Below are 26,911 nucleotides of genomic sequence, written 5' to 3'. Positions count from 1 at the left end.
TAGAACTACTGGCATGCCAACAATGTGCTGGGCCCAGGACAGATCCTCGGAGATGCTGACACCCAGAAAATTGAAGCTGCTCATCCTTTCCACTGCTAGCCCGAAAATGAGGATTGATGCGTGTTCTGCCAACCTCGCCTCCCTGAAGCCCATCCCCACCATTGAGCACATCTACACCAAGCATTGTCACAGGAAAGCAGCATCTATCATCAGGGACCCCCACCACCCAGGAAATGCTCTCTTCTCACTGCTGCCATTAGGGGGTAAAAAAGGTACAGGAGCCTCAGCACTTAGAACAACAGGTTCAAGGACAGTCTCTTGATCCAAAGGGGATAACTTCACCCACTCCGTCATTGAAATATTCCCACAACCTATGAACTCACTTTCAAGAACTCTTCATCTCATGTTCTCGATATTTGTTGTTTATTTTTATTATTATTTATCTTTGTATTTGCACAGTTTGTAGTCTTTAGCACCCTAATTGAACACCTGAGTTAATGTGTTCTATTATGGTTGTTTTTCTATTATGGACTTACAGAGTATGCCCACAAGAAAATGAACCTCAGGGTTGTAAATGGTGACATATATGTACTCTGATAATAAATTTACTGTGAACAATTTCTTGGTCTTGCAAGGTTGTTATTGTGACAACTCTTAACCAGCTGATCCATCACACACATGTATCTTATTATTGCCATCAGAGATTTTACTAACACCAGAGGTATCAACTATGAGTGTATAAATGACACTTGAGTTGTGTTTAGTCACACAGTCATTAGTGGGGAGGGAGTAGTGCATTGCGATAAGCATACATCCTTGAGGTACGTCTCTATTGATTGTCAGCGAGGAGATGGTATCATCAAACCATTCTGACTGTGCTCTCCTGAAGAAATTGAGGATTCATTTGCAAAGGAAGTTACAATTGCCCAGATTAAGAAGCTTGGTTTTTAATACTGGGGGGAATGACTAACCAAGCTGTAATTGATGCACAGCAGCCTGACATATGTTTCGCTGTTGTCTGTGTGCTCTCCGAAGCAGAGAGGAGAGCTAGTGGGACTGTCTGCCTTAGACCTGTTGCAATGGGAGGCAAATTGCAGCAGTTCCTGATTCTTGCTCAAGCAGGAGTTACTTCCAGCTATAACCAATCCCTTTAAGCACATCATAACCAGTCGATAGTTGTTGAGGCAGATCATCCTACTCATATCAGCAGTATTATTGTTATCCTTTTGGAGCAGTTAGCAACCTCTGACCAGAGCAGTGAGAATTTGAAGATGTCCTTGAACACCCCAGTCACTTGGTTGACACAGGTTTTTAGTACCCAATCAGGTAACACTATTGATGCCTTGCAAGGGTTTATCCACCACCGCAGTATAGTAGCAACACTATCATTATGCTGGACATATCCATATTATTCTGTTTAAAATAGACTTGACTAAATTATTGATTAAAATCCTTGAATGGAATGCTGCTCAATTCATACAGGAGTGTATCTTATTCATGAGTTTAATCATAAATTTTGAGGCTTTTCTTATTCATTGCCTTTAACAGTTGCTCCTTCCAATAATGTAGTCTTTATTTTAAGTGGCCTTTTTAACATTTTAATAGAATTGTTGCAGAAATATAATTTGAACAGGGCCATTGTAATAGGCATTATTTTGAGTTATTAATGCAATTTAATTTAAAAAATGAATGCATTTTGTAATCCATGTGCAGAGTATTTTCACTGTCTGATTTTGATATTGGAAAACTGGAATCTTCCCATACACCAATACAGTGATTAGCATTCCAAATAATCAAAGTTAAAGAATTGAAGAGAACAGAAAGGAGCATGTGCAATTGGGAGAGAACACCCAAGATTGAGTACATTGGAGGCACTAAAGTGCTGGTAAGGTGAACAGATGGAACTGCAGGGCTAAAATGAAACCATTCATTGAAGTTTCTCCATGCAGATGTCAGCTCATCTGCAGTATACAGAAAAAGGTAGATTATCTTTTAGCGCATCTATAGATTGGCATGTATGACCTTCTGGATATCAGAGAGTCATGGCTGAAAGATCAGAAAGCTTAATATCCAAGGATACACATTGTATCAAAAGCACAAGCAGGTAGACAGGGGGGGTGGAGTGACTGTTGGTTTAAAAAAAAATCCTTAGAGGTGACATATATAATCCCTGAAGTAGAATTATGAGACTGTAAGGGTAAAAAGACCCTGATGGGAGTTGTATATAGGCCCTGAACAGTAACCATGATATGGGATATAAATTACAATGGGAGATAGAAAAAGCATGTAATAAGGATAATGATAATTTCAATATTTCAATATGCAGGTACATTGGGGAAAATCAGGTTGGTGCTGGATCCCAAGAAAGGGAAGTTGTAGAATGCCTAGGAGATGGCTTTTTAGAGTCCATGATGAGAAAGGTAATTCTGGATAGAGTGTTGTGTAATGAACTGGTTTAAGGTAAATGAACCCTTGGGAAGCAGTGATCATAAAGTGATCCATCCCAGAGATGAAGTATTCTAAAGGGAGGATGAGGCAACCGTGGCTAACAAGGGAACTCAAAGACAGCATTAAAGCAAAATAAAAGTGGAAAGTCAGAGGATGGTGAAGCTTTTAAAAGCCAACAGACGACAACTAAAAGAGCCATAAAGAGAGAAAAGATGAAATATGAAGGTAAGCAAGCCAATAACATAAAAGAGGATACCAAAAGTTTTTTTTCAGATATATAAGGAGTAAAAGAGAGGTGAAAGTGCTGCTGGAAATCTATACTGGAAAGGTAGTACTGGGGGACAAAGAAATTGTTGATGAATGTAAAAGGTATATTGCGCCAGTCTTCACTGGAAGACACTAGCTGTATGCCAGAAATTCAAGAGTGCCAATGGGCAGAAATGTGTAGTTGCTATTACTAAGGAGAAGGTGCTTGTGAAACAAAGGTCTGAGGGTAGATAAGTCACTTGGTCAAGGTGAACTGTATCTCAGGGTTCTGAAGAGGTACAATAGCTGAAGAGATTGTAAAGACGTTATACATGATCATTCAAGAATTGCTGCATTTTGGAATGGTTTCAGAGGACTGGAAAGTTGCAATTGTAACTCCACTCTAAGAAGGGTTGGGGGGGGAGGAGGCAAAAGGAAGGAAATTATAGGCCAGTTAACCTGACTTTAGTGGTTGGGAAGATCTTGCAGTCTATCATTGAGGACGAAGTTTCAGAGTACTTGGAGTCACTCCTAGAACTTGAACATTGTATGGCATTCTCCTTCAAAAACAAATAGCAATTTTGCAGTCAAAATCCCTAGATGCAGAGAGTTTTTGTTTACCTAATGATCCATCAATAATTTGAATGCCCTTTACAAATCTTTGGGAATTGTGCACTATCAACCTTGTACTTCTAATTAAATATGTGTAGCTGCTTAGTTTCCAGGATGTACTTTTTATAAAGAAAAATAAAGAAGATAATACATATTTTCTGAGGATGTGCACCGAAAAATATAGAATACCATTTTGCTCTGAGCACCATTACCAGTCTTGCTTAGTCCTAACTGACTTTAACAAATGGTTAATCATTGGGTGGTTCAAATTTCTCAGTGCGGAAAATGAAAAAAATAAGTGCTATATTACCTTCCCCACCCACTCACATTGTTTGAACCAACATGTTCTTGGGTGCTTACAACAAAAATTCTTTTCATTAATATAAATTTTCTATAATTACCCAAGTTACAGAGTGGATATTTATTTGTTGTGCAATGCATTTCTCTAACTTCCTGTCCATCCATTTATAGTTTCGTTCTAAAAATGTAATTGTGTTTCTACTTGATGCACCGCAAAGGAACATACATTTTATTCCACAAAATCAAGATATGAAAGCTATTGGCAAAGTACTTTTGAAATATCATGGCTGGGTAAGTAAACAAGGCAACTAATTTACAAGCAACAGCATCTGGTGAATGGCAGTGAGATAACATAATGGGAACACCATTAAGGCAGCGACTCATGTGAGCAGCTCCTGTGGAAATCTTCATATATTTCTGTTTTAGACTGCTACATCTGAAATCCACTGCTGTAGCCATGGACAATACAGCAAGCAAACTCATTTTAAAGTGTTTAAAAAAAAAAAATCTGTTGCTTTTCAAAGTCGAATCTCAGACAGCAATCTCCGGTTGCAAGTGCAATTCCTCTTTAAAATAGCGGGAAAGAGGATGCCGCACTAGATTAAAAGTTTGTTTAAGGAGACGAGGGTTCAGAGTTCCACTACTGTCTATTCTGCTGGGAAATGTACAGTCTTCGGAAAATAAAACCAAAGACATCAGAGCAAGATTGTTGTATCAGAAGGACGTCAGAGATCGTTGTGTGTTTTGTTTCACAAAGTCATGGCTATCACCTGCCATTCCGAATGTAGTAATACTACATACGAGCTTCACGATTCACTGCCATGATAGGACTGCTGAACCTTTCAAAGTTAAAGGAAATGGAGTATGATTTATGACTAATTCCCTGTGATGCACAAACATGACAGTTCTGTTTCAGTCCTGAGGTGGAACACCTAGCAATCAAGGGTCACCCACTATGTCTGCCGTGGGAGTTTTCAGCCATAGTCTTGGTGTATATTCTATCTCAGGCCTGTGTCAAGCAGGCTCAGGATAAACTGAGCAATGTAATCAACAGGCATGAAGCAGCACACACTAATGCCTTTCCCATCATTTTGGGGGATTTTAACCAGGCCAGCTTGAAAAAAGTCCCTAACTAATTAACACCAACTTATGGAATTAGAGGAGCTAACACAATGAACCACTGTTATAGCTCCATTAAGAATGCTTACCGTGCCATCCCACGCCCACATTTTGGCAAGTCTTATCACCTGTCTGTACTTCTACTCCCTGAGTATAGGCAGAGACTGAAGATCGCAGTGCCAGTAAAGGGGACCAAGAGGTATGGATAACAGAGGCGGAGGAGAACTTGGAGACTGCGTGAAATCAGTGGACTGGACAATATTCCGGGATTCATGTTCAAGTCTGAATATGCCACAGTTGTCACTGACTTCATTAAAACCTACATGAATGAGTGGTTTCCTACAAGAACATACCGTATATACCCTAATCAAAAGCCATGGCTGAATCAGGAGATTCATAGTCTGCCAAGGGCTAGATCTGTGACATTCAAATCTGGTGATCTAGGACTATACAAGGTCAGATACAGCTTACAGAGGGCTATCTCAAGATTAAAAGAACAACTCCAATTGAAGTTAGAGGTTGAATTGGATGCACAGCAACTCTAGCAGGGTTGACAGACCATTACTTCCTACAAAGTAAAAACCAATGTTAGGAATGTCGGTGATGCTTCGCTCACAGATGAGCTCAATACCTTTTATGCATGCTTGGAAAGGGAGAACAAAACTACAGCTACGAGGGTACCTGCAGGATCCAGTGACCCTTTGATCTGTCTTGGAGGCCAATGTCAGAACATCTTTCAAGAGAGTGAATGCTCACAAGGTAACAAGCTCTAATGGTGTACCTGGTAGGGCTCTGAAAACCAGTGCCTACTAACTGATGGATGCGTTCAATGACATTTTCAATCTCTCATTGTTACAGTCAGAAGTTCCAGAGGGGCAACAATCACACCAGTGCCCAAGGAGTGCAGGGTGAGCTGCCTTAACAACAATTGTCCAGTAGCACTCACATCTACAGTGATGAAGTGCTTTGAGAGATGAGTCATGGCTACAATCAACTCCAGCCTAAGCAAGGATCCAGACCAACTGCACAATAGTTGTACAGCAAATACAATCTCATTGGCTCTTCATGCAGCCTTGGATCACCTGGAAAATACTAATGCTCTCATCAGGCTGCTGTTTCTTGACTACAGCTCAGTGTTTAACACAATCGTTCCTAAGGTTCTGATTAAAAAGCTCCAAAACCTAGGCCTCTGTACCTCCACCTGAAACTGGAACCTTGACTTCCTCACCAGAAGACCATGGTCTGTGTGGATTGGTAATAACATCTCCACCTCCCTGATAATTAACATTGGCGCACCGCAAGGATATGTGCTTTGTCACTGCTCTTCTCTCTGCTCTCCCAGCCTTGACTGTGCGGCTAGGCACAGCTCAAATGCAATCTAAAGCTTTCTGATAACACAATATTGTTGGCAGAACTTCAGATGGTGATGAGAAGGCATACAGCAGCGAGATAGATCAGCTGGTTGAGTGGTGTCGTGGCAACAACATGAGCAAGGCCAAAGAATTGATAGTGGACTTCAGAAAGAATAAAGTAAGGGAACACATACTAGTACTCAGAGGAATCAGAAATGGAAAGAGTGAGCCATTTTAAGCTCCTGGGCTTCAACATCTGAGGATCTGTCCTGGGCCCAACATATCAATACAGTTACAACAAAGGCATAACAGCAGCTATATTTCATAGGAGTTTGAGGAGATTTGGTATGTCACCAAAGACACTTGTAATTTTTTTTTAACAGATGTATGGTTGAGAGCATACTTACTGACTGCATCATTATCTGGGATGGTGGGGGGTGGGGGCACTGCACAGGATCAAAATAGGCTGCAGTAAGTTGTGAACTCGGTCAGCTCCATCATGGTCACTAGTCTCTCCAGCATCCAGGACATCTTCAAAGAGCAATGACTCATATAAGGTGGGATCCATCATTAAGGAGCCCATCACCCGGAGGGGAGGTACAGGAGCCTAAAGGCACACACTCAATAATTCAGGAATAACTTACCCTCTGCCATCGCATTTCTGAAAGGACATTGAAGCCATGAACTCTACCTCACTACATTTTCTTTTCTCATTATTTAATTTTAGTGTATATTTACTGTAATATAGTTTTTATTATGTATTGCAATGTACTTCTGCTGCATAATAACAAATTTCATGATATGTCAGTGATATTAAACATGATTCTGATAACTGAAAAAAGGGTTATTGGAATGTGCAGGATAACTCTTGTTCTGTAACATTGGGAAATCTTGACTGGTATCATAGCATCATTTAAGAAGATGAATAAGACCTCAGATTGGCATTGGGAAGATGACAGTGTAGCACTCCTTTGGTGTCAAGTGACAGCACAAATTGTGATGAAGTCACATAATGGGTGAAAAACACAACCTAACTACCTTGCTCAAACTGTACATAAGCCATTGAAATGCACAACTTGATATTTTTATATTTTTGTTCAAATCATTCAGCAGACAGCCTATATTTAACTGTTTATTCAATAATCTGTATTGCAAATGGCAAGGTTGAACAAAAAATAGTTAGGTTTAAGTGGAATGACCAGTGTGTGTGGGCCAGTGTTAGAGTGGGGAGCTCAGGTTTTGGCTCATAGTTTAGGTGAGGATGTGCAGAAGCCGTAGGTAGATATTTTCATTTAATTTTTCTTTCATCCTTTCTGCATTTAGGACAGTGGGGATGTCAGGCAGGATGGTGGATGCTCCTTTTGGGGGATGTGGGAATGCAGGGAGACCTGTAGTGTCCCTGTCGACTCTACCTGCAAGAAGTGAATCCAGTTGCAGTTTCTAAAAAGACCAGAATAATAGTTTAACATGCAGCTAAGGAGATGGTGCAGGAGGGAGGGCTTCAGATTTTTAGATCATTGGACTCTATTCCAAGGCAGGTGGGATGATTTGCATCTGAACTGGATGGGGACTAATACCTTTGCGGGAAGGTTTGTTAGTGCTGCACTGGGGTGGGGGGGGGGAGGTGGATGGTTTAAACTAGAGTTGCAGGGAGGTGGAAACCATATTGTCACAGCAGATAGTGGAGCGGTTGTGGGGAAGATTGTTGTTAAGCCTACATACAAAGTCAGGAACCGAAAGGTTGAACATGGTGGGACTATTGTAGGAAAGGCAGATGCACGTAGGATCTGGATCAGCAGCCATTAGTGAGACTTGGTTGTAGGAGGAGCAGGACAGGCAGATCAATGTTCTGGGGTTCTGTTGTTTTAGACGTGATAGAGCAGGAGGGATTAAGTGGTGAGTGGTGGCATTACTGTTCAGGGAAAATGTCATGGCAGTGCACAGACAGCACAGACTGGAGAATTCATCTGCTGAGACTCTATGGGTGGAACTGAGGAATAAGAAAGCGATGACCACCTTAATAAGATAATTTAATGATGATCTTAACATTCCACATATTGATTGGTACTCATATTATAAAAGGGCTGAATGGGATAGAGATCATCAAATGTGTACAGGAAAGTTTCTATAATCAATACACAGTAATCCCAACTAGAGCGAGTGTGATACTAGATCTCCTATTAGGGAATGAGACAGAGCAGGTGACAAAAGACTATGGAGGGGAACACATTGCATGTCATGATCATAATGTCATTTGTTTCAATATAGTTATTGGATAACAGGTTTAAGCAGCCTTGGTTTTTGAGAGATGTTGTAGTCCTGGTTAAGGAGGAGGTGCTTGGCAGGTAAAGGCGGGAAGGAACAAATAAAGTAAGAAATGCAAGACAGCATTTAAGGAGGAAATCAGGAGGGTTAAAAGAAGGCATCAGATTGCTGCAGCAAACAAGATGAAGGAGAATTCCAAGAACTTCTACAGATACATTAAGAGTAAAAGGATAGCAAGGGAAAAATTGGTCCTCTTGAAGATTGGAGTGGTCATCTATGCATGGAGCTAAAAAAGATGGGAGAGATAGTAAATGGATTTTTTTACCATCTGTATTTATTCAGGGGATGGACATGGAAGTGAAATAAAACAGTAGTGAGGTCATGGACTGTATACAGAGAAGTAAGTGTTTGCTGTCAAGGCAAATTAGGGTGGATAAATCACCAGGGCCTGACAAGCTGTTCTATCAGCCCTTGTGGGAGGATAGTGGAGAAATTTCAAGGTTCATAACAGATATTTTTTGCCATAGTGACATGCCGGAAGAATAAGCCGGGAAATTAAAGGCCAGTGAACCTGGCATCAGTAGTGGGTTAGTTATAGGAAGGTAGTCTAAGAGACCGGATATACAAGTTTTTCAAAGACAGGGCCTGATTAGGAATAATCAACATTGTTTTGCTTGTGGTAGGTTATGTCTAAGCCATCTTTTTGGAGGAAGGTACTAGGAAAGTTGATGAAGGCTAGGCATTGGTTATTGTCTACATGCACTTTAGGAAGGCTTTTAACAATATCCCACATAGGAGGTTGGTCAAGATGGTCCAGTCGCACGGCATTCAGGATGAGGTAGTACATTGGATCAGACATGGGTTTTGTGAAAGAAACCAGGCCAGGGGGTGGTAGTAGATGATTGCCTCTCTCACTGGAGGCCTGTGACGAGTGGTCTGCTACAGGGATTAGTGCTGGCTCTGTTGATTGTTTGATCTGGATGATGATGATGTAGTAAACTGGATCAGCAAATTTGCAGATGACACCGCGATGGGGGGCATAGTGCACAGTGAGGAAACCTATCAAAGCTTGCAGCAGAATCTGGACCAGCTGGAGAAATGGGCTAAAAAAAAATGGCAGATGGAATTTAATGCAGACAGGTGTGAGGTGTTACACTTGTGGGAGGACAAAGTAGGGAATATTATACACAGTAAGCGGTAAGACACTAATGGGTGTGGTTTAACAGAGGGATCTGGGAATACAGATTCATAATTCCTTGAAAGTGACATCACAAGTAGATAGTGTTGTAAAGAGAGCTGTTAGCACATTGGCCTTCCATAAATCCAAGGACTGAGTACAGAAGTTCAGATATTATGTTGAAGTTGAATAAGATGTTGGTTGGGGCTAAATTAGATTATTGTGTGCATTTCTGGTCACTTAGCTACAGGAAAAATATCAGTAAGTTTGAAAGAGTACAAAGAAAATTTACAAGGATGTTAACATGAGGAATTCTGCAGATGCTGGAAGTTCAAGCAACACACATCAAAGTTGCTGGTGAATGCAGCAGGCCAGGCAGCATCTCTAGGAAGAGGTACAGTCAACGTTTCAGGCCGAGACCCTTTGTCAGGACTAACTGAAGAAAGAGCTAGTAAGAGATTTAAAAGTGGGAGGGGGAGGGAGAGATCCAAAATGATAGGAGAAGACAGGAGGGGGAGGGATGGAGCCAAGAGCTGGACAGGTGATTGGCAAAAGGGGTATGAGAGGATCATGGGACAGGAGGCCCAGGGAGAAGGAAAAAGTGGGGGGGGGGGGACCCAGAGGATGGGCAAGAGGTATAGTCAGAGGGACAGAGGGAGAAAAAGGAGAGTGACAGAAAGAATGTGTGTATATAAATAACGGATGGGGTACGAGGGGGAGGTGGGGCATTAGCGGAAGTTAGAGAAGTCAGTGTTCATGCCATCAGGTTGGAGGCTACCCAGACAGAATATCAGGTGTTGTTCCTCCAACCTGAGTGTGGCTTCATCTTTACAGTAGAGGAGGCCATGGATAGACATGTCAGAATGGGAATGGGATGTGGAATTAAAATGTGTGGCCACTGGGAGATACTGCTTTCTCTGGCGGACAGAGCATAGGTGTTCAGCAAAACGATCTCCCAGTCTGTGTCGGGTCTCGCCAATATATAGAAGGCCACATCGGGAGCACCGGACGCAGTATATCACCCCAGCCAACTCACAGGTGAAGTGTCGCCTCACCTGGAAGGACTGTCTGGGGCCCTGAATGGTGGTAAGGGAGGAAGTGTAAGGGCATGTGCAGCACTTGTTCCGCTTACAAGGATAAGTGCCAGGAGGGAGATCAGTGGGGAGGGATGGGGGGGATGAATGGACAAGGGAGTCACTTAGGGAGCGATGTTGTCAGGGCTTGAGGACCTGAGTTATAGGGAAAGGTTGAAGGTTGAACTTTATTTCCTAGAGTGTAGGACAATGAAGGAAGACTTGACTATGACCAAATGGAGTGGTATAGATGAGGTAAATTCAAGCAGGTTGCGTGATATTAGAACTAGAGATCATGCATTAAGGGTGAAAGGTGAAATTTTTAAGGGGATCATGAGTGGGAACATCATTCAGAAGGTGGTGAGTGTGTGGAACAAGCTGCCAGAGGAAGTAGTGGATTCAGGTTCAATTTCAACATTTAAGAAAAAATGGAATATGTACATGGATGGTAGGGGTATGGAAAGCTATGTCCCAGGTGTAACTTGATGGGATGAGGCGGATTAATAGGTTGGCATGGACTTGGTGGGCTTAAGGGTGTGTTTGTGTGCTGTAGTGTTTGATGACTGTATTACTACATAATTTTATTTTGATGCAAACATTATGTTTGTTTTGAATTACTGGCTCAGAGTGAATTGTTATCTTTTGGCTATAACCATAATATTAGTAATATGCAGAAAATTCATTGTAGAGCACTTTTTAATGTATAGATGCTAAATACTTTCTCTCTAAATGGCTGGTGTAAAACTATCATGATGAACTTTGCAGTTTTTGCCTGTATACGTACCAAATGCTGAAGAACGATGTGATCCCTTCCTCTATGGCAACAGAGTTCGCAGTATTATGGCAATGTAAGTGGCTTACAGCAGCTCATTTTCTATATATAACTTTTTTCTGGGGGAGGAGGCTGCCCTTTGGTTTTTCTTAGGTTATTTCACATTTTCTGTAATGGGAAAATATGCTTTTACAATAGAGATATAACATTTCAGTTATGTCCTATTTTCATTGTTTGAACATGGTTATTACTGTTCTATCTGGAATAATTTAAATGGTGTTAATGGACATATAATATGTTGGGAATGCCAGTTTTGATCATCTTTAAGGCAAGTGAAAATCATGCTATTATTAATTTTGATTCCTATTATATTATCCTTATTTCTGTAGAGAATTGGATGTGCCAATGACAGATCATACATTTGAAGATTGCAGACTGATGATTTCAGCAGGCGAACTGACTTTGCCCATGGAAGCTGGCTTAGTGGAGTTTACCAAAATTAGCAAGAAACTCAAGTATGTAAATCCTAACTTTTATGGGGTAGTTTAAATGGTTGCTTCAGGTTTGAGGTTGCATTTTTAAAATAAGAACACAAATCCTTTGAAATTTTTTTCAAGGAACTATTGAACCAATGAATGCAGTTATTTGAAACATTAAATCCTTTTCATGTTCTGACAATTTAGAAGTGATTCATCTCTTCATTATTAAACATTAAACAATAGTTCCCAGAAACAAAAGATAAATGAAAATGTGATCTTGGCAATACCTACAGTAGCTCTTGCTGGAAGGGCATTTTAGTGAGCCCTGGTATTTGTAGATTTAATGAGTGTAAAGAAACACTCTACTGTCACATCAAAAAACAGTTGAGGTAGCGCAATATGTGAAATAGAGTGAAATATTCAGAGAGCAAGCTTTCAGTAATGAGTAACAAATGATTCTGCATCTCAGATTAAAAAGTGAATTAATTTTAAGATTTAAACCTTTTTTAGTTCTGTTGTATTTAATTTCATTTTAAATTAAAATAGCTAATGTCCCCAGAAATGAAAAGAGCACATTTAAGTGCAGCAGAGATATGAAGAGTATTTTTAAAAAAAAACATTCTGTGATTTAAAAGTCTGCTAATCTTTTGTCTAATGTGTGTAGAGTCGCAGAGTACTACAGCACAAAGCCTGGCCCTTCAGCCCATCTGATCTGTGCTGAGCTCTTATTCTGCCAGGTCTCATCAATCTGTACCAGGTCCTTAGCTCTTCATACCCCTCCCATACATATCCCAATTAAAACATCTCTTAAATGTTGTAAAAGAACCCCACATCCATCACTTCTGCTGGCTGCTTGTTTCACACTCCCTTAGTGAAGATATTGCCCTTAAATAATTCACCTTTCATCGTTAAACTATGACCTCTAGTTCTAATCCTTCCAATCTTAGTGGAAAAACCTGCTACATTAACCCTATTAATACCCGTCATAATTTTGTATATCTCTATCAAACCTCCTCTCCTCCTCCCCCCCCCGAACCCCCCCCCCCCATTCTCCTATGCTCCAGTGTATAAAGTCTGAATTGGTTCAACCTTTTCCTATTACTTTAAATCCTCAAATCCTGGCAATAGCCTTGTAAATTTTCTCCAAGCTCCTCCAATCTGATTATATCTTTCCTATAGGGAAAGGTAACCAGAACCATAAGATACAGGAACAGAATTAAGTCATTTTACCCATTGAGTCTACTCTGCCATTTCATCATGGCTGATCCAATTTTCTTCTCAGCCCCAATCTCCTGTCTTCTTCCTGTGTCCCTTCATGCCTTGACCAATCAAGAATCTATCAACCTCTGCCTTAAATATACATAAAGACTTTGCCTCCACGGCTGCTTGTGGCAAAGAATTCCACAGGTTCATCAATCTCTGGCTACAGAAATTCCTCATCTCCATTCTGTTTTGAGTGTGTGTCCTCTGGTCTTAGACTCTCCCATCACTGGAAACATCTTCTGTACATCCACTCTATCAAGGCCTTTCACCTTTCAGTAGGAACTCAGCAGGTCGGGCAGCATCTGTGGAAATGTTTTGGGCCAGAAGAAGGGTCCTGGCCCGAAACGTTGACTGATCATTTCCACAGATGCTGCCTGACCTGCTGAGTTCCTCCAGGTTGTTGTCAGTGTTGCTTTGACCCCAGCATCTGCAGGGTATTTTGTGTTCACCATTTGGTAGGTTTGAATGAGGTCACCACTCATTCTTCTGAATTCCAGTGAGTACAGACCAAGAGCCATCAAATGCTCTTCATATGACAAACCATTCAATCCTGGAATCATTTTCGTGAGCCTCTTTTGAACCCTCTCCGGTTTCAGCACATCCTTTCTAAAGGGCCCAGAACTGCTCACAATACTCCAAGTGAGGCCTCCCCAGTACTTTATAAAGTCTCAATATTAGATCCTTACTTTTATAGTCTAGTCCTCCTTGAAATGAATGCTAAAATCGCATTTTCCTCCTTTAGCACAGACAACCTGCAAATTAACCTTCAGGAAATCCTGTACAATGACTCTCAAGTCCTTTGTGCCTCAGTATTTTGTATTTTTTCTCCATTTCAAAAATAGTCAGCCCTTTCATTTCTTCTACCAAAGTGCATGACCATACACTTCCCAACACTGTATTCCATTGGCCACTTCTTTGCCCATTCTCCTAATCTCAATCCTTCTGTAGCCTCTCTCCTTCCTCTAAACTACCTGCTCCTCCATCCATCTTCACGTTGTCCACAAACTTTGCAACGAAGTCATCAATTCAATCATCCAAATCATTGAAATATAACATATAAAGAATCATTTCCAACACAGACCCCCTGTGGAACACTAGTCACTGACTGCCAGTCAGAAAATGCTCCCTTTATTCCCACGCTTTGCCTCCTGCCAATCAGTCACTGCTTTATGTATGCTAGAATCTTTACTGTAATACAATGGGCTTGTGGCTTGTTAAGCAGCCTCATGTGTGGCACCCTGTCAAAGGCCTTCTGAAAATCCAAGTACACACATCAACTGATTCTCCTTTATTGGAATTATTTGAAGAAATAACCAGCAGGATAGATAGATTTGTCAGGTAATATTTGCCCTTTCGGAAACCATACCAACTACTGTCTGTTTTATTTTGTGCCTCCAAGTACCCTGAGACCTCATCCTTGATAATCAGGTCCAACATCTCTGCCAATCACTGAGGTCAGACCAACTGGCCTATAGTTTCCTTTCTTCTGCCTCTCTCTCTTGTTGAAGAGTAGAGTGACGTTTGCAATTTTCCAGTCTTCTAGAACCATTCCAGAATCTAGTGATTCGTGAAACATCATTACTAATGCCGCCACAATATCTTCAGCCTCCTCTTTCAGAACTCTGGGGTGTATACCATCTGGTTCAGGTGACTGATTTACCTTCAGACTTTTTAGTTTTCCAAGAACCCTCTCTCTAGTAATGGTAACGTCGCACACTTCATGATCTCTGACACCTGGAATTTCCACCATACTGCTAGTGCCTTCCACAGTGGAGACTAATGCAAAATACTTATTCAGCTTGTCCGCCATTTCCTTGTCCCCCATTACTACCTCTCCAACATAGTTTTCTAGCAGTCCAATATCCACTCTTACCTCTCTTTTACTTTATGTATCTGAAGAAACTTTTGGTATCCTCTTTAATATTATTGACTAACTTACTTTCGTATTCCATCTTTACCTCAATGACTTTCATTAGTTGCCTTCTGTTGGTTTTTAAAAGTTTCCCAATCCTATAATTTCCCACTAATTTTTGCTCTATTATATCCCCTCTTTGGCTTTTATAGTGGTTTTGACTTCTCTTGTTAGCCACGGTTATGTCATCTTTGCTTTAGAATAATTCTTCCTCTTTGGGATGTTTATATCCTGTGCCTTCTGAATTGCTTCCAGAAATTCTAGCCATAGCTGGTCTGCTGTCATCCCTGCCGGTGTTCTTTTCCAATCAATTCTGGCCAACTCCTCTCTCAATCCTCTATAATTACCTTTACTCCACTGTAATACTAATACATCTGACTTTAGCTTCTCAAATTTCAGGGTGCATTCAATCACATTTTGGTCACCTGCCTCTAAGGGTTCTTTTAGCTTAAGATCTCTAATCAATTCTAGTTCATCGCACTACACCAATCCAGGATAGCTTATCCCCTAGAGAACTGCTCTAAAAAGCCCCTTTTATGTACTCTAGAAATTCCCCCCTCCTGTAATCTAGCACCAACCTGATTTTCCCAATCTACTTGCAAATTGAAATCCCCCATGACTATTGTAATATTTCCCTGTTGGCATGCATTTTCTATCTCATGTTATAATTTGTAGACAACATCCTTACTACTGTTTGGGGATCTGCATGCAACTCCCATGAGCTTTTTTTTTTACGGTTTTACTCACAAAGATTCAACACCTTCTGATCATATGTCACCTCTTTGTAATGATTTGATTTCATGTGTTTACCAACAAAACAATGTCGCCCCTCTGCCTTTCTGCCTGACCTTTTGGTACAATGTGTATCCTTGGACATTAAGCTCTCAGCTATTACCTTCTTTCAGCCATGAATCAATGATGCCTACAACATCATACCCGCCAATCTGCAAATATGCAACAAGTTCATCTATTTTATTCAGTATACTGTGTGCATTCGAGTATAACACCTTCATTCCTGTATTCACCCTTTTTGATTTTGTCCACCTGTTACATTGCAACTCATCCCATTGACTGCAATTTTACCCTATCAACAGCCTCTGTTCACTACACATTGCCTCTGTTTGTAAACCAGCTACCTCATCTCCAGCATCATCTGCCTTTCCTACGATAGTTCTTGCATTGAAATATAAGTAGTTCAGGACACTAGTCGCACCTTTTGATTCCAAACTTTGTCAGAGTTCTTCCCAACATCTGCCTCCACAATCTGTCCACTAACTGTTCTGGGAGTCTGATTCCCATCCCCTTGCAACTCAAGTTTAAACCCAACCATACAGTATTAACAAGTCTTCCCACTAGGATATTAGTCCTCCTCCAGTTCAGGTGCAAACCATCCCTTCTGTACAAATCCCACTTCCCCTGGAAGAGAGCCCAATGATCCAAAATTCTTATGCCCTCCCTCCTTAGCCACATATTAAATTGTATAATTTGCCTAGTTCTGGCCTCACTAGCACATGGCACAGGTAGCAATCCTGAGATCACAACCCTGGGGGTCTTGCCTCTTAACTTAGCATATAGCTCCCTGTCACTTGTCCTACCTATGTCATTGGTACCTACAAGGACCACAACTTCTGGCTGTTCACCCTCCCACTTAAGAATGCTGAGGACTTGATCCAAGATGTCCTGAATCCTGGCACCTGGGAGGCAACATACCAACTGAGAATCTCATTCTCACCCACAGAACCTCCTGTCCATTCCTCTAACTAACAAATCCCCTAAGATGACAGTGTGCCTCTTCTCCCCTTTCCCTTCTGAGTAACAGAGGCAGACTCCATGCCAGAGACCTGACCACTGTGACTTTACTCTGTTAGGTCAACACCACCTCCCCCCCCCCCAAAAAAAGGGGTATGGCCACAGGAGTACTTTGCACTGAATCCTTAATCTCTTTCCCCTTCCTGACTGTCACTCAGTTTCCTGTTCCTGCACCTTGGGTATAACTACCTCTTTCTATGTCCTAGCTATCACTCCTACAGCTTCCCAAATGATCCGGAATTCAACCAGTTCCAACTTCAACTCCTTAAGGCAGATTGTTAGAAGCTGCAGCTGGATGCACTTCTTGCCGCAGCTGTAGTCGTCAGTGACACTGGACGTCTCCCTGCTTTCTCACATCCTGCAAGAGGAGCATTCAGCTGTCCTGCCTGACGTCTCCACTGAGCAGAGAAAAAAGGGGGGAAAAAAACTTAACTGAGCTTTCCTTTCGCTTTCTCTGACTGAAGCCTCTCTTCGTGGAAGCCTTGAAGAGCTAAAGCTTCAAGGTAACCACTCCGACTCTGTCCACTCAGACAATGGCCACTGCGCTTGCCATTGCCTTCCTTTAATTTGGTCTTGCTAATCAATCCCAAACGCTGATTCACCACTGGTCAAAGCTATTTTTCGTAAATTGCTGCAGAACTGTTAAAATCTCGATCACTGTCCTGATTAAAAGGTAGCTCTCTAATGCACTTCCTGCCATGGATTGTTCCAGTCAGAAAACTGGCATGAAGCTCTGCTTTTAAATCTTGAATGCAGACCTGACTGAAAGGTAGCTCTTTTTACGCACTGCCTCTTGTTGATTGGTTGCTCTCCAATTTAGAGAATCTGCTGTGAATCTCTGCCTTTAAAGTCTCGATTGCCATCCTGATTAAAGCCCTCTAACACATTCCCTGCTGTGGATTGTCGAACTGCAATACTCCAAATTAGGCCTCATCAAAATCTTGTACAACTTCAACTGCTATACTCAATACTTTGATTTATGAAAGCCAATATGCCAAAAGCTCTCTTTATGACCCTATCTACATACCTATGACACCACTTTCAAGGAATTATGAAACTACAGTATATTCCCATAACCCTCTGTCATAGTGCATCTTTGGTGCTCCACTGTTTGCTGTGTAAATCCTACCCCAATTTGTCCTCCCAAAGTGCAACATCTTATACTTGTTTGCATTAAATTCCATCTGCCATTTTTCCAACTGGTCCAGATCCTTCTGCAAATTTTGATAGCCTTCCTTGCTGTACACTATGCCCCTAATCATGGTGTCATCCGCAAATTTGCGGATCTAGTTTACCACATTATTGTCCAGATTGTTGATGTAGGTGACAAACAACAATGGACCCAGCACTGATTTCTATGGCACACCATTAGTCATAGCCGTCTATTCAGAGCGGCATCTGTCTTTTTATTAATCTTTTTATTGATTTAAAAGGAACATAAATACAAACAAGAGGAGAATTATCTCAAATATAAATATATATATATATATATATCAATAACCCTACGAACAAAGATTAAAATAAACATTATCAAAATCATTCAGTGTTAAGCGAGTGTATAATATATAATAAAAAAGAAAACAGCAATTCTCCTCTTATCAGTTCATAAAGAGGAAAGAAAAAAAACTTTGAATTTTAAATAAGAAAAAAAAACCACTACAGTATACCAAAAAAAAAGGGACTGGGCAGTCCATTCTGAGGATACAACCAGAAAAGAAAAAGAAAGACTTTCTAATCAAATCTAAAACTTCAAAAAAAAATTGGAAGAGTAATAAATCAAATTAAATAAAAATATTGCATAAAAGGTCGCCAGATTTGCTCAAATTTAAAGGATGTATCAAATGTCCGACTTCTTATTTTCTCTAAACTTAAACAGGACGTAATGAAGGAAAGCAAATAAAAGACAGTAGGTGGATTAGAATCCTTCCACTTCAGTAAAATGGCTCTCCTAGCCAATAAAGTTAAAAAGGCTGTCATACATTAAGCAGAAACAGGAATATTTCCTGGTTTTTCATTGGGGTAATCCCAAATATTGCCATAAGTAAATTAGGTTGTAGGTCCAGATCCAAGACTTTTGACAATGTTTTAAAAACATCTCTCCAAAAATTGTCTAGCTTCATACAAGACCAAAACATTCGAGTTAAAGTGGCTGCTTCACTATTACATCTGTCACAAATAGGATTGATGTTGGAAAAAATATGTGCTATTTTATCCTTTGACATATGGGCTTAATGCACTACTTTGAACTGTATCAAGGAATGACGGGCACAAATAGATGAATTATTAACCAAATGAAGAATCTTACTCCATTGATTATCTGAAAATGACTTTTGAACTTCCAATTCCCAGGCATGTTTAATTTTATCGTTAGATATCATTCGTAAATTCAATATCTGTTTATAAATTATAGCTATCAACCCTTTTTGAAGTGGTTTAAGCTGAAAAAGAACATTTGTCATACTAGGTGGATCAGCATAAGGGTAATTTGGCAGCAAACCACGTAAAAAAATCCTAATTTGTAAATATCTAAAGAAATGTACATTAGGTAAACCATATTTATCCACTAACTGAGAAAAAGACATTAAACAGTCCTGTAAAAATAAATCTGAAAATGTTGTTATTCTCTTAGTTTTCCAAATTAAAAAGGTCTTATCCAAAATTGATGGTTTTAAAAAAAAATTAAAATGGATATTACTAAAAAGAACAAAATTATTTAACTTAAAAAATCTACAAAACTGAAACCAAATTCTTAAGGCATCTTTCTACCACCACTCTCTCACTTCTCCCTCAAAGCCAATCTCTATTCCAATTTATTACCTCATCCCGAATGCCAAATGCTGAACTTTCTGGACCAGCACCCCACGCAGGACTTCAAAGGCCTTGATAAAGTCCATGTAGACAATGTCCACTGCCAACCATGGCTAAGGACACTTTGAATGCTTTTGCCAGGGCCCCTGTAATATCTGCAGTAGCCTTCCATAGGTCTGAGAGGTCACCTTATCAGGCCCTGGGAACTTGTATGCCCTAATGTGCCACAAGACAGCAAGCACAAATGTAATCTGTACAAATGTAAATGTAATCTATACCCCAGTGCTATATTGCCTCAGTTAAATAGATTCTGTGCCCGTCTGAGTAAATATAGATCCAAAAAATCCATTTAAGTTTTCCTGCATCTTTTTCCACTCTATGCATTGGTGACAACATTGATCTTCAAATTGAGTGATTTTGTCTCTAGCTACCCTTTTGCTCTTAATATATCTATAGAAACCCTTGAGATTCTCCTTCACCTTGTCTGCTAGAGCAACCTCATGCCTTCTTTTGGCCCTCTTGATTTCCTTTAAGTGTTCTTTTGCATTTCTTATACTCTTCAAGTACCTCATTTGTTCCTTCTCTCTATGCACCTCCTTAACCTGGGCCTCAAAATCTCAGTAAACCAAAGTTCCCTAAACCTTTCAGCCTTGCCTTTTATTTTAACAGGAGCATCGAAATTCTGTACTATCAAAATTCCTCTTTGAAGACTTCCCACTTCCCAAGCATACATTTGGTAGAAAACAACCTATCCCAATTAACACCTGCTAGATCCTTTCTGATGCAATCAAAATTGAACTTCCTTCAATTTAAAACCATAGTCCGAGCACCAGTCCTATACTTCTCCATAATTACCTTGAAACTAATGGATTTATGATCACATGATCTAAAGTGTTCCCCTGCACACACTTTGTCACCTGCCCTGTCTTGTTCCCTAGTGGGAGATCCCGTATCACACCCTATTTGGGATGGATATATATATATATATATCAATAAAGTTTTCTCAAACATATTTGACAAGCTACCCATCCTGTCCCTTACTGTAAGGGAGTCCCAGTCAATAAGTGGAAAGTTAATATCACCTACTATAACCAACTTATTTTGATGAGATTGTTTGCTGTCTCTACAAATTTGTTCCTTTAAATCCCACTGACTATTAGGTGGTCTATAATATAATCCCATTAATGTGTGCATCTCTTTCTTTTATTCCTCAGTTCCACCCATATAGCCTCGGTAAAAAAGTTCTCCAGACTGTCCTGTCTGAGCACTGCCATGATATTTTCCCCAACTAGTAATTGAACCAAACTTAAAACAAATTCAGCTATCATTCACCCATACATGGATACAGCCAAATGAAACCGCATTCCTCTCTGGGGCCAAGGTGCAAAACATACACATCACAACACAATGCAAGACACACAGCGCATTCAATATTGTGAAAAGTCACACAAAAAATATACATCTTATAAATTATGTGTATATAATATATAAATATAAAAAATAGTTCCCAGCAGTTCACAGACGAACATGCATGCAATCCAGCTTGTCATTCCACCGATCAAACACTGGAGGGCAGCACTGATGGGAGAGGACTGCTCCCAACCGAGCATGGATGCTACGTCACACCGCCTCCTGTATCTCCTCTCCTAGACTGTAATAGCAGGCAAGCCCATGGCTTGAGTCCTAGTTCTCGCTACAACCGAGGCCATGCAGCTGCCTTACCGTCTGTTGCATCACCAAACAGGTCTGCAGTATCTTATATTATCAATGTTCAATAGGGTCTTATGATCACAAGTGAAATGTTACATTGCATGCCACCTTCGCGTACCAACTCTAATGCCTTTAGAGCATTAGAGCAGACAGCAACACGATCTGCATCAACTCCAACTTCTTCACCAACAAACAGCTCAATGGTGGGGGAGACCTGCAGGACCCAAAGTTCTTGGAGTCCAATATTGTCTTGCAATTGTAAAACAGACATTTAAAAAAAGAAAAATAATGCCTTTGGTTGGCCCGAGAGGCCGCTACATCCGAGCATGTCGCCATATGCAAAGCACCTGTTTGTACATGTTTCAATTTTTCTGTAAGAGAGCCCAATGATCCAAAAATCTGAAACCCTCCCTCCTACACTATCTCTTTAGAAGCATGTTAAACTGTATAATCTTCCTATTTTTGGCCTTGTTAGCACATAACACAAGTAACAATCCTGAGATCCTAATCTTGGCAATTTTGTCTTTTAATTTAGTACCTAATTTCCTTATCTCACTTTGCAGGACCTCACTCTTCTTTCCTATGTTATTAGTACCAACATGGACCATGACTTTTGGCTGCTCACCCTCCTCCTTAAGAATATGTGTAATTTTAATCCAACTAGCTGATGCTAAGTCTTTTTATCTGTTCAAGTATAATTTGAGGAGAAGGATCAGTGGAAAAGGAATCCCATATCCTAATGAAAGAATAACACGCCAAAATGTTAACTGTTTACCTCTCTAAATATGCTCCTGGACTTGTAATTCACATGATATTGCCTCATTTTCTCTGGAGTGGCAATATTTACTTTGTACCTCAGGTCTGGTTTTAATTGAACATGAAATTTGCAGTGCCCTGCTGAACCCCAAATTATTTTTGCATTTGAACATAGCTGACATTATTCTAGAGGATATTAGTATCCTCTGTACAAAGTTGAATTGCAGGTAGAACTTCAAATATTGTGAAATTACCATGGGATTGGCAGTAGTGAGAATTATGGAATTAGAATTATTCATTTTTTGAGAGATCCATTTGTATGATCAGCAAAGAAGAAAATGCGTCTATTAGTGAAATATCATTGGAAGTAATGGAATTGAAGGAAGATGGATGTGGACTGGTAGAGTGAAGGAAGGAAGCTTGTCCTTGTCCTGGCTGACGAGAATAAAATAGTGGGAAAGGCCAAATATGATGCAAGGACATCCGCCTGTAATATTAACAATATTTTTCTTTCCATAGTTGGTGTCTGATTTCCCAGATATGCCAGCCTGTCTTGCTTCATATTTCTGACATTTGCTGTTTTATCTCAATTCCAGCTTTTTCTTTGTTTTCTTTTATTTTCCAAATGCTTCCTCATCAAGCAATTAGATGGCTCAGGACAACCTTGGTCTCCATTATCATATTTGTTCTCTCTATAACCTGAAACATCCCAAAAAATTGTTTCCTCTTAGAATGCTGCCAGACTTATTGAGGATTTCCAGTACTTAAGTTTCTGACAGCAGTTTTTCTTGGAGGAAATGTAGAAGAGAATAAAGCTGATCTTTTGAATTGTCTCAGAACTTGTGGATTTTAATTTTTGTTTCCTAGTTTTTCACCCTGTAACTGTGTTATCTGCCTCTGGAATTTTGATCAGATATACTTGATAATGTAGAACCAGCCCTTTAATACATTTAATTTCTTGTTCAACTACTTTGCTTTACAACATACAATCATTGGTGGTAACCTGCCTCAAAGACTATCATGGAGTAGCACTTAAATCCATTAATGAAGTGCTTCAAGATGATGAAACATATCAGCTCTCTGCCTGAGAAGCAAATTGGATCTGCTCTATTTTGTCTACCATCACAGTAGGTCTACAGCAGATTCTGTTGCATTGTATCTTCACTCAGCCCTTGAATATCTAGAGAGCAAAGATGCATACATCAGGCTGCTCTTTAACTACACCTCAGCATTCAGTACTATCATCCCCTCAGAGCTAACCAATAAGCTTCAAGACCTTTGCTTCAGTACCTCATTGTGCAATTGGATCCTCTATATCTTCACTTATTAGACCCCAGTGAGCTCGGATTGGTATCTCCTTCACAATCTCCATCAGCACAAGTGCACCATAAGGCTGTGTGCTTAGCCGCCATTCTACTTATGACCGTGTGGCTAAGCACACCTCCAATGCCACATTTAAGTTTGCTGATGACCACATTGTTGGCTGAAACAAAGGTGGTGATGAATCAGCATGCAGGAGGGAGATTGAAAATCTAGCTGAGTGGTGCCATAACAACAACTACCTGTCACTCAATCTCAGCAAGCTCAAGAAGCTGATCATTGACTTCAGGAGGAGGTAACTGGAGATCTATGAGCCAGTCCTCAGAGAGATCAGAGGTGGAGAGGGTCAGCAACTTTAAATTCCTTGTTTCATATAGAGGGGATAACTTCACTCACCCTATCACTGAACTATCCCCACAATCTATGAACTCACTTTCAAGGCCTCTTCATCTCATGTTCTTGATATTTATTGCTTATTTATTATTTATTTTTCTTTCTATTTGTACTTATGTGTTGTCTTTTGCACACTGGTTGTCTGCCTTGTTGGTGCAGTTTCATGGATTCTATTATGGTTGTTGGATATGCCCACAGAAAATGAATCTGAGGGTTGTATATGGTGTACTTTGATAATAAATTTACTTTGAACTTTGTTTTATTATTACAGCCTAAAGTGGGACAATATAAGAAAACAACTGGACTGTTTTGCTACAATTGCCAGTCAATCTAAAGGTGGAAGGATAGGTATCGAAGAATTTGCTGAACATTTGAAACTGCCAATCTCACCTGCACTGAAGGAGGTGTTTCATCTTTTTGACAGAGTAGGTGTTTACTCACTTTCAAAATATTCTGTTAGAGCAGGGTTTCCCAACCTGGGGTCTGCGGACCACTAAGTAAGGCTCCATGCACAAGAAAGTTTGGGAACCCTGGAGAGTAATCCACACCGATCACATCCTCCTCTCTTTTGGTCCCAGTTGCAACATTTGAGACCCTTGTTACCCACATTCCGCCCCCCCCCCCAACCAACCATTTCCTCTGGTAGTTCATTCTAGGTACTCAGTACCCTCTTTTTTAAAAAAAGATTTTTCTAAGGCATCTTAAATCTCTCTGGTTTTGAACTCCCCAACTCTGGAGAAAAGATTGCCCATCCACCTTACCTGTATCCCTCATGATTTTATTAACATCTGCTCAGTCACCTCATTCCCCTAAGCTCCAAGGAATAAAGATCCTGCATGATCAATCTCTCCCTGCAACTCTGGCCCTCAAATCTCTTCCGCACCCACTCCAGTTTGACAAAGTTTTTCTTATAATAGGGTACATAATACTCCCAAAGGGCAGCCTCATTAACATATATCCCCATTCCTAAACTCGGTGCCTTGGCAGATGAAGGCAAGCACACTAAATGTGTTTTTTTTATCACCACCTATAGTACTTGCATGGCCACATTCAGTGACTTGTGTACTTTTACTCCCAGGCCCTGCTATCTACTGTACAAGTCCTACCCTGGTTTGATTGTCCAAATGCATTACCTTGGGCTGGCTGGTGGCACAGCAACATCGGTGCTGGACCCGGGAGCGGAAGTTCCTGGGTTCGAAACTAGTTGGGTTCTGCTCCCGAGTACGCTTTCCATCCATGCCGGGTTGAGTGTCGAGATTGCAACTCGACCTCGTAAAATAACGGGAAAATACTGCGAAAATATCTGTGTGAGGAGTGGCGCGCCACACGGTCTCTCCCTCTCTCTCTCTCGCTCCGCATCTTGTTAAAGCCATGAAAAAGACGTCATTACAGATGCACACACGGACACGCAGACGCACATGCACAGACTCACACGCACGCAGGCACACGCAAAAAAAAAAAACAAATGCATTAGCTCACACTTACCTGTATTAAAATCTCTTTGCTACCTCCCTAACTGGTCAAGATCTCTTTGCAATTCATTCTATTCTGCATCACTATTAACAAGATCCTCCTAACATAGTATCTTTAGCATACTTGCTAATCGTGCCATGTACAGTACATTCATATACAGATCATTCACTTAAATAACAAGGTCCCAACACTGACCTCTGGGACACCCCACTAGTAATAGGCCTCCAGTCAGAGGATTAACCTTTATCTATCATCCTCTCCTTCCTGGTAGACCTGACTGAATCAACCCCTCGCTAACTCACTCTCAATCCAATGCGACCTAAATTTCCATGATTAGCCTACCACACAGGACTTTGACAAAGGCCTTACTAAAGTCTGTGCAGATAACATCCATTTCCCAACATTCATCTAAACCCTTAGTCACCTCTTCAAAAAGATCTGTCAGACATGACAGTCCTCAAATACGACATACTATGCTGACTTTTCCTGATCAGGCCTCGATTTTCTAAATAATGGTAGACCTTGTCCCTCGGAATCCCCTTCAGTAGCTTCCCTAAAACTGAAATAGGGCTCACAGGTCTGTAGTTCCCTGGCCTATCCTTGAACAATAGGATATTTACCCACCTGCAGTCTTCTGGAATCTTTGTAAGTGGCTAACAAAGCAAAATATCTCTACAAGGGTCATCACTATTTCTTCACTGGCCTCCTCTAAGGTCCAAGGGTGCACTTGGTCATACCCTGGGGATTTCCCATATATATCCTCCTTCAAAGTTTTCATGTATTACTGTTTTACAACATTGTGTCACAATGTATTTAAATTGGCTTTTTTGGCACTGATCAGCAGAAAAAACTCTTGTCAAGGTGAAAACAAATTTCTGCAATTTATTACAATTATTAAGCACAAAATAATTGATTTCATAATTACCCACTCCCTTCAAATCAGTTTTCAGTAGATGCACTTTTGGCAGCAATTGCAGGCCAAGAATGTGTGTGTCAGTCTCTATCAGCTTTGCACATCTGGACACTGCAATTTTCTCATTCTTCTTTACAAAACTGCTCAAGCTCTGTCAGATTGCATGGGAATTATGAGTGAACAGCCCTTTTCAAGTCCAGCCACAAATGTTCAATTGGATTGTGGTCTGGACTCTGACTTGGCCGCTCCAGGACATTAACTTTGTTGTTTTTAAGCCATTTCTGTGTAGCTTTGACTTTATGCTTGTCTTGCTAGAAAACAAATCTTCTCCCAAGTCACTGTTCTCTTGCAGACTGCATCAGGTTTTCTCTCCAGGATTTCCCTGTATTTTGCTGCATTCATTTTACCCTCTACTTTCACAAACCTTCCAGGGCCTGCTGCATTGAAGCATCCTCACAGCTTGATGCAGCCACCACCATGCTTCATGGTAGGAATGGTGTGTTTTGATTGTGTGGTGTTTGCTTTATGCCAAACATAGCGTTTAGTCCGATGGCCAAAAAGCTCAGTTTGCTTTCATCAGACCATAGAACTTCCTTCCATCTGACTTCAGAGTCTCCCACTTGCCTTCTAGCGCACTCTAGCTGAGATTTCATGTGAGGTTTTTTTTCCTTCAATGGTTACTTGCTTTTTGCCACTCTCCCATAAAGCTTG

At 40.6% G+C, this 26,911-nt stretch overlaps 1 protein-coding gene across 1 annotated transcript in view; it reads left to right on the top strand.

Moving 5' to 3' along the window:
* lpcat2 (lysophosphatidylcholine acyltransferase 2) overlaps positions 1–26,911 on the top strand; it is an 86,375-nt gene that overhangs the window by 34,979 nt on the left and 24,485 nt on the right. Inside the window, exons 9-11 of the mRNA XM_072279546.1 lie at positions 11,358–11,440; positions 11,754–11,879; positions 24,086–24,239. Coding sequence (XP_072135647.1) covers positions 11,358–11,440; positions 11,754–11,879; positions 24,086–24,239 — 363 coding nt within the window. The remainder of the gene's footprint in view (positions 1–11,357; positions 11,441–11,753; positions 11,880–24,085; positions 24,240–26,911) is intronic.

Source organism: Mobula birostris, chromosome 15 (assembly GCF_030028105.1).
Source record: "Mobula birostris isolate sMobBir1 chromosome 15, sMobBir1.hap1, whole genome shotgun sequence".
Lineage (NCBI taxonomy): Eukaryota > Metazoa > Chordata > Chondrichthyes > Myliobatiformes > Myliobatidae > Mobula > Mobula birostris.
This window is presented reverse-complemented; position numbering and strand designations above follow the sequence as displayed.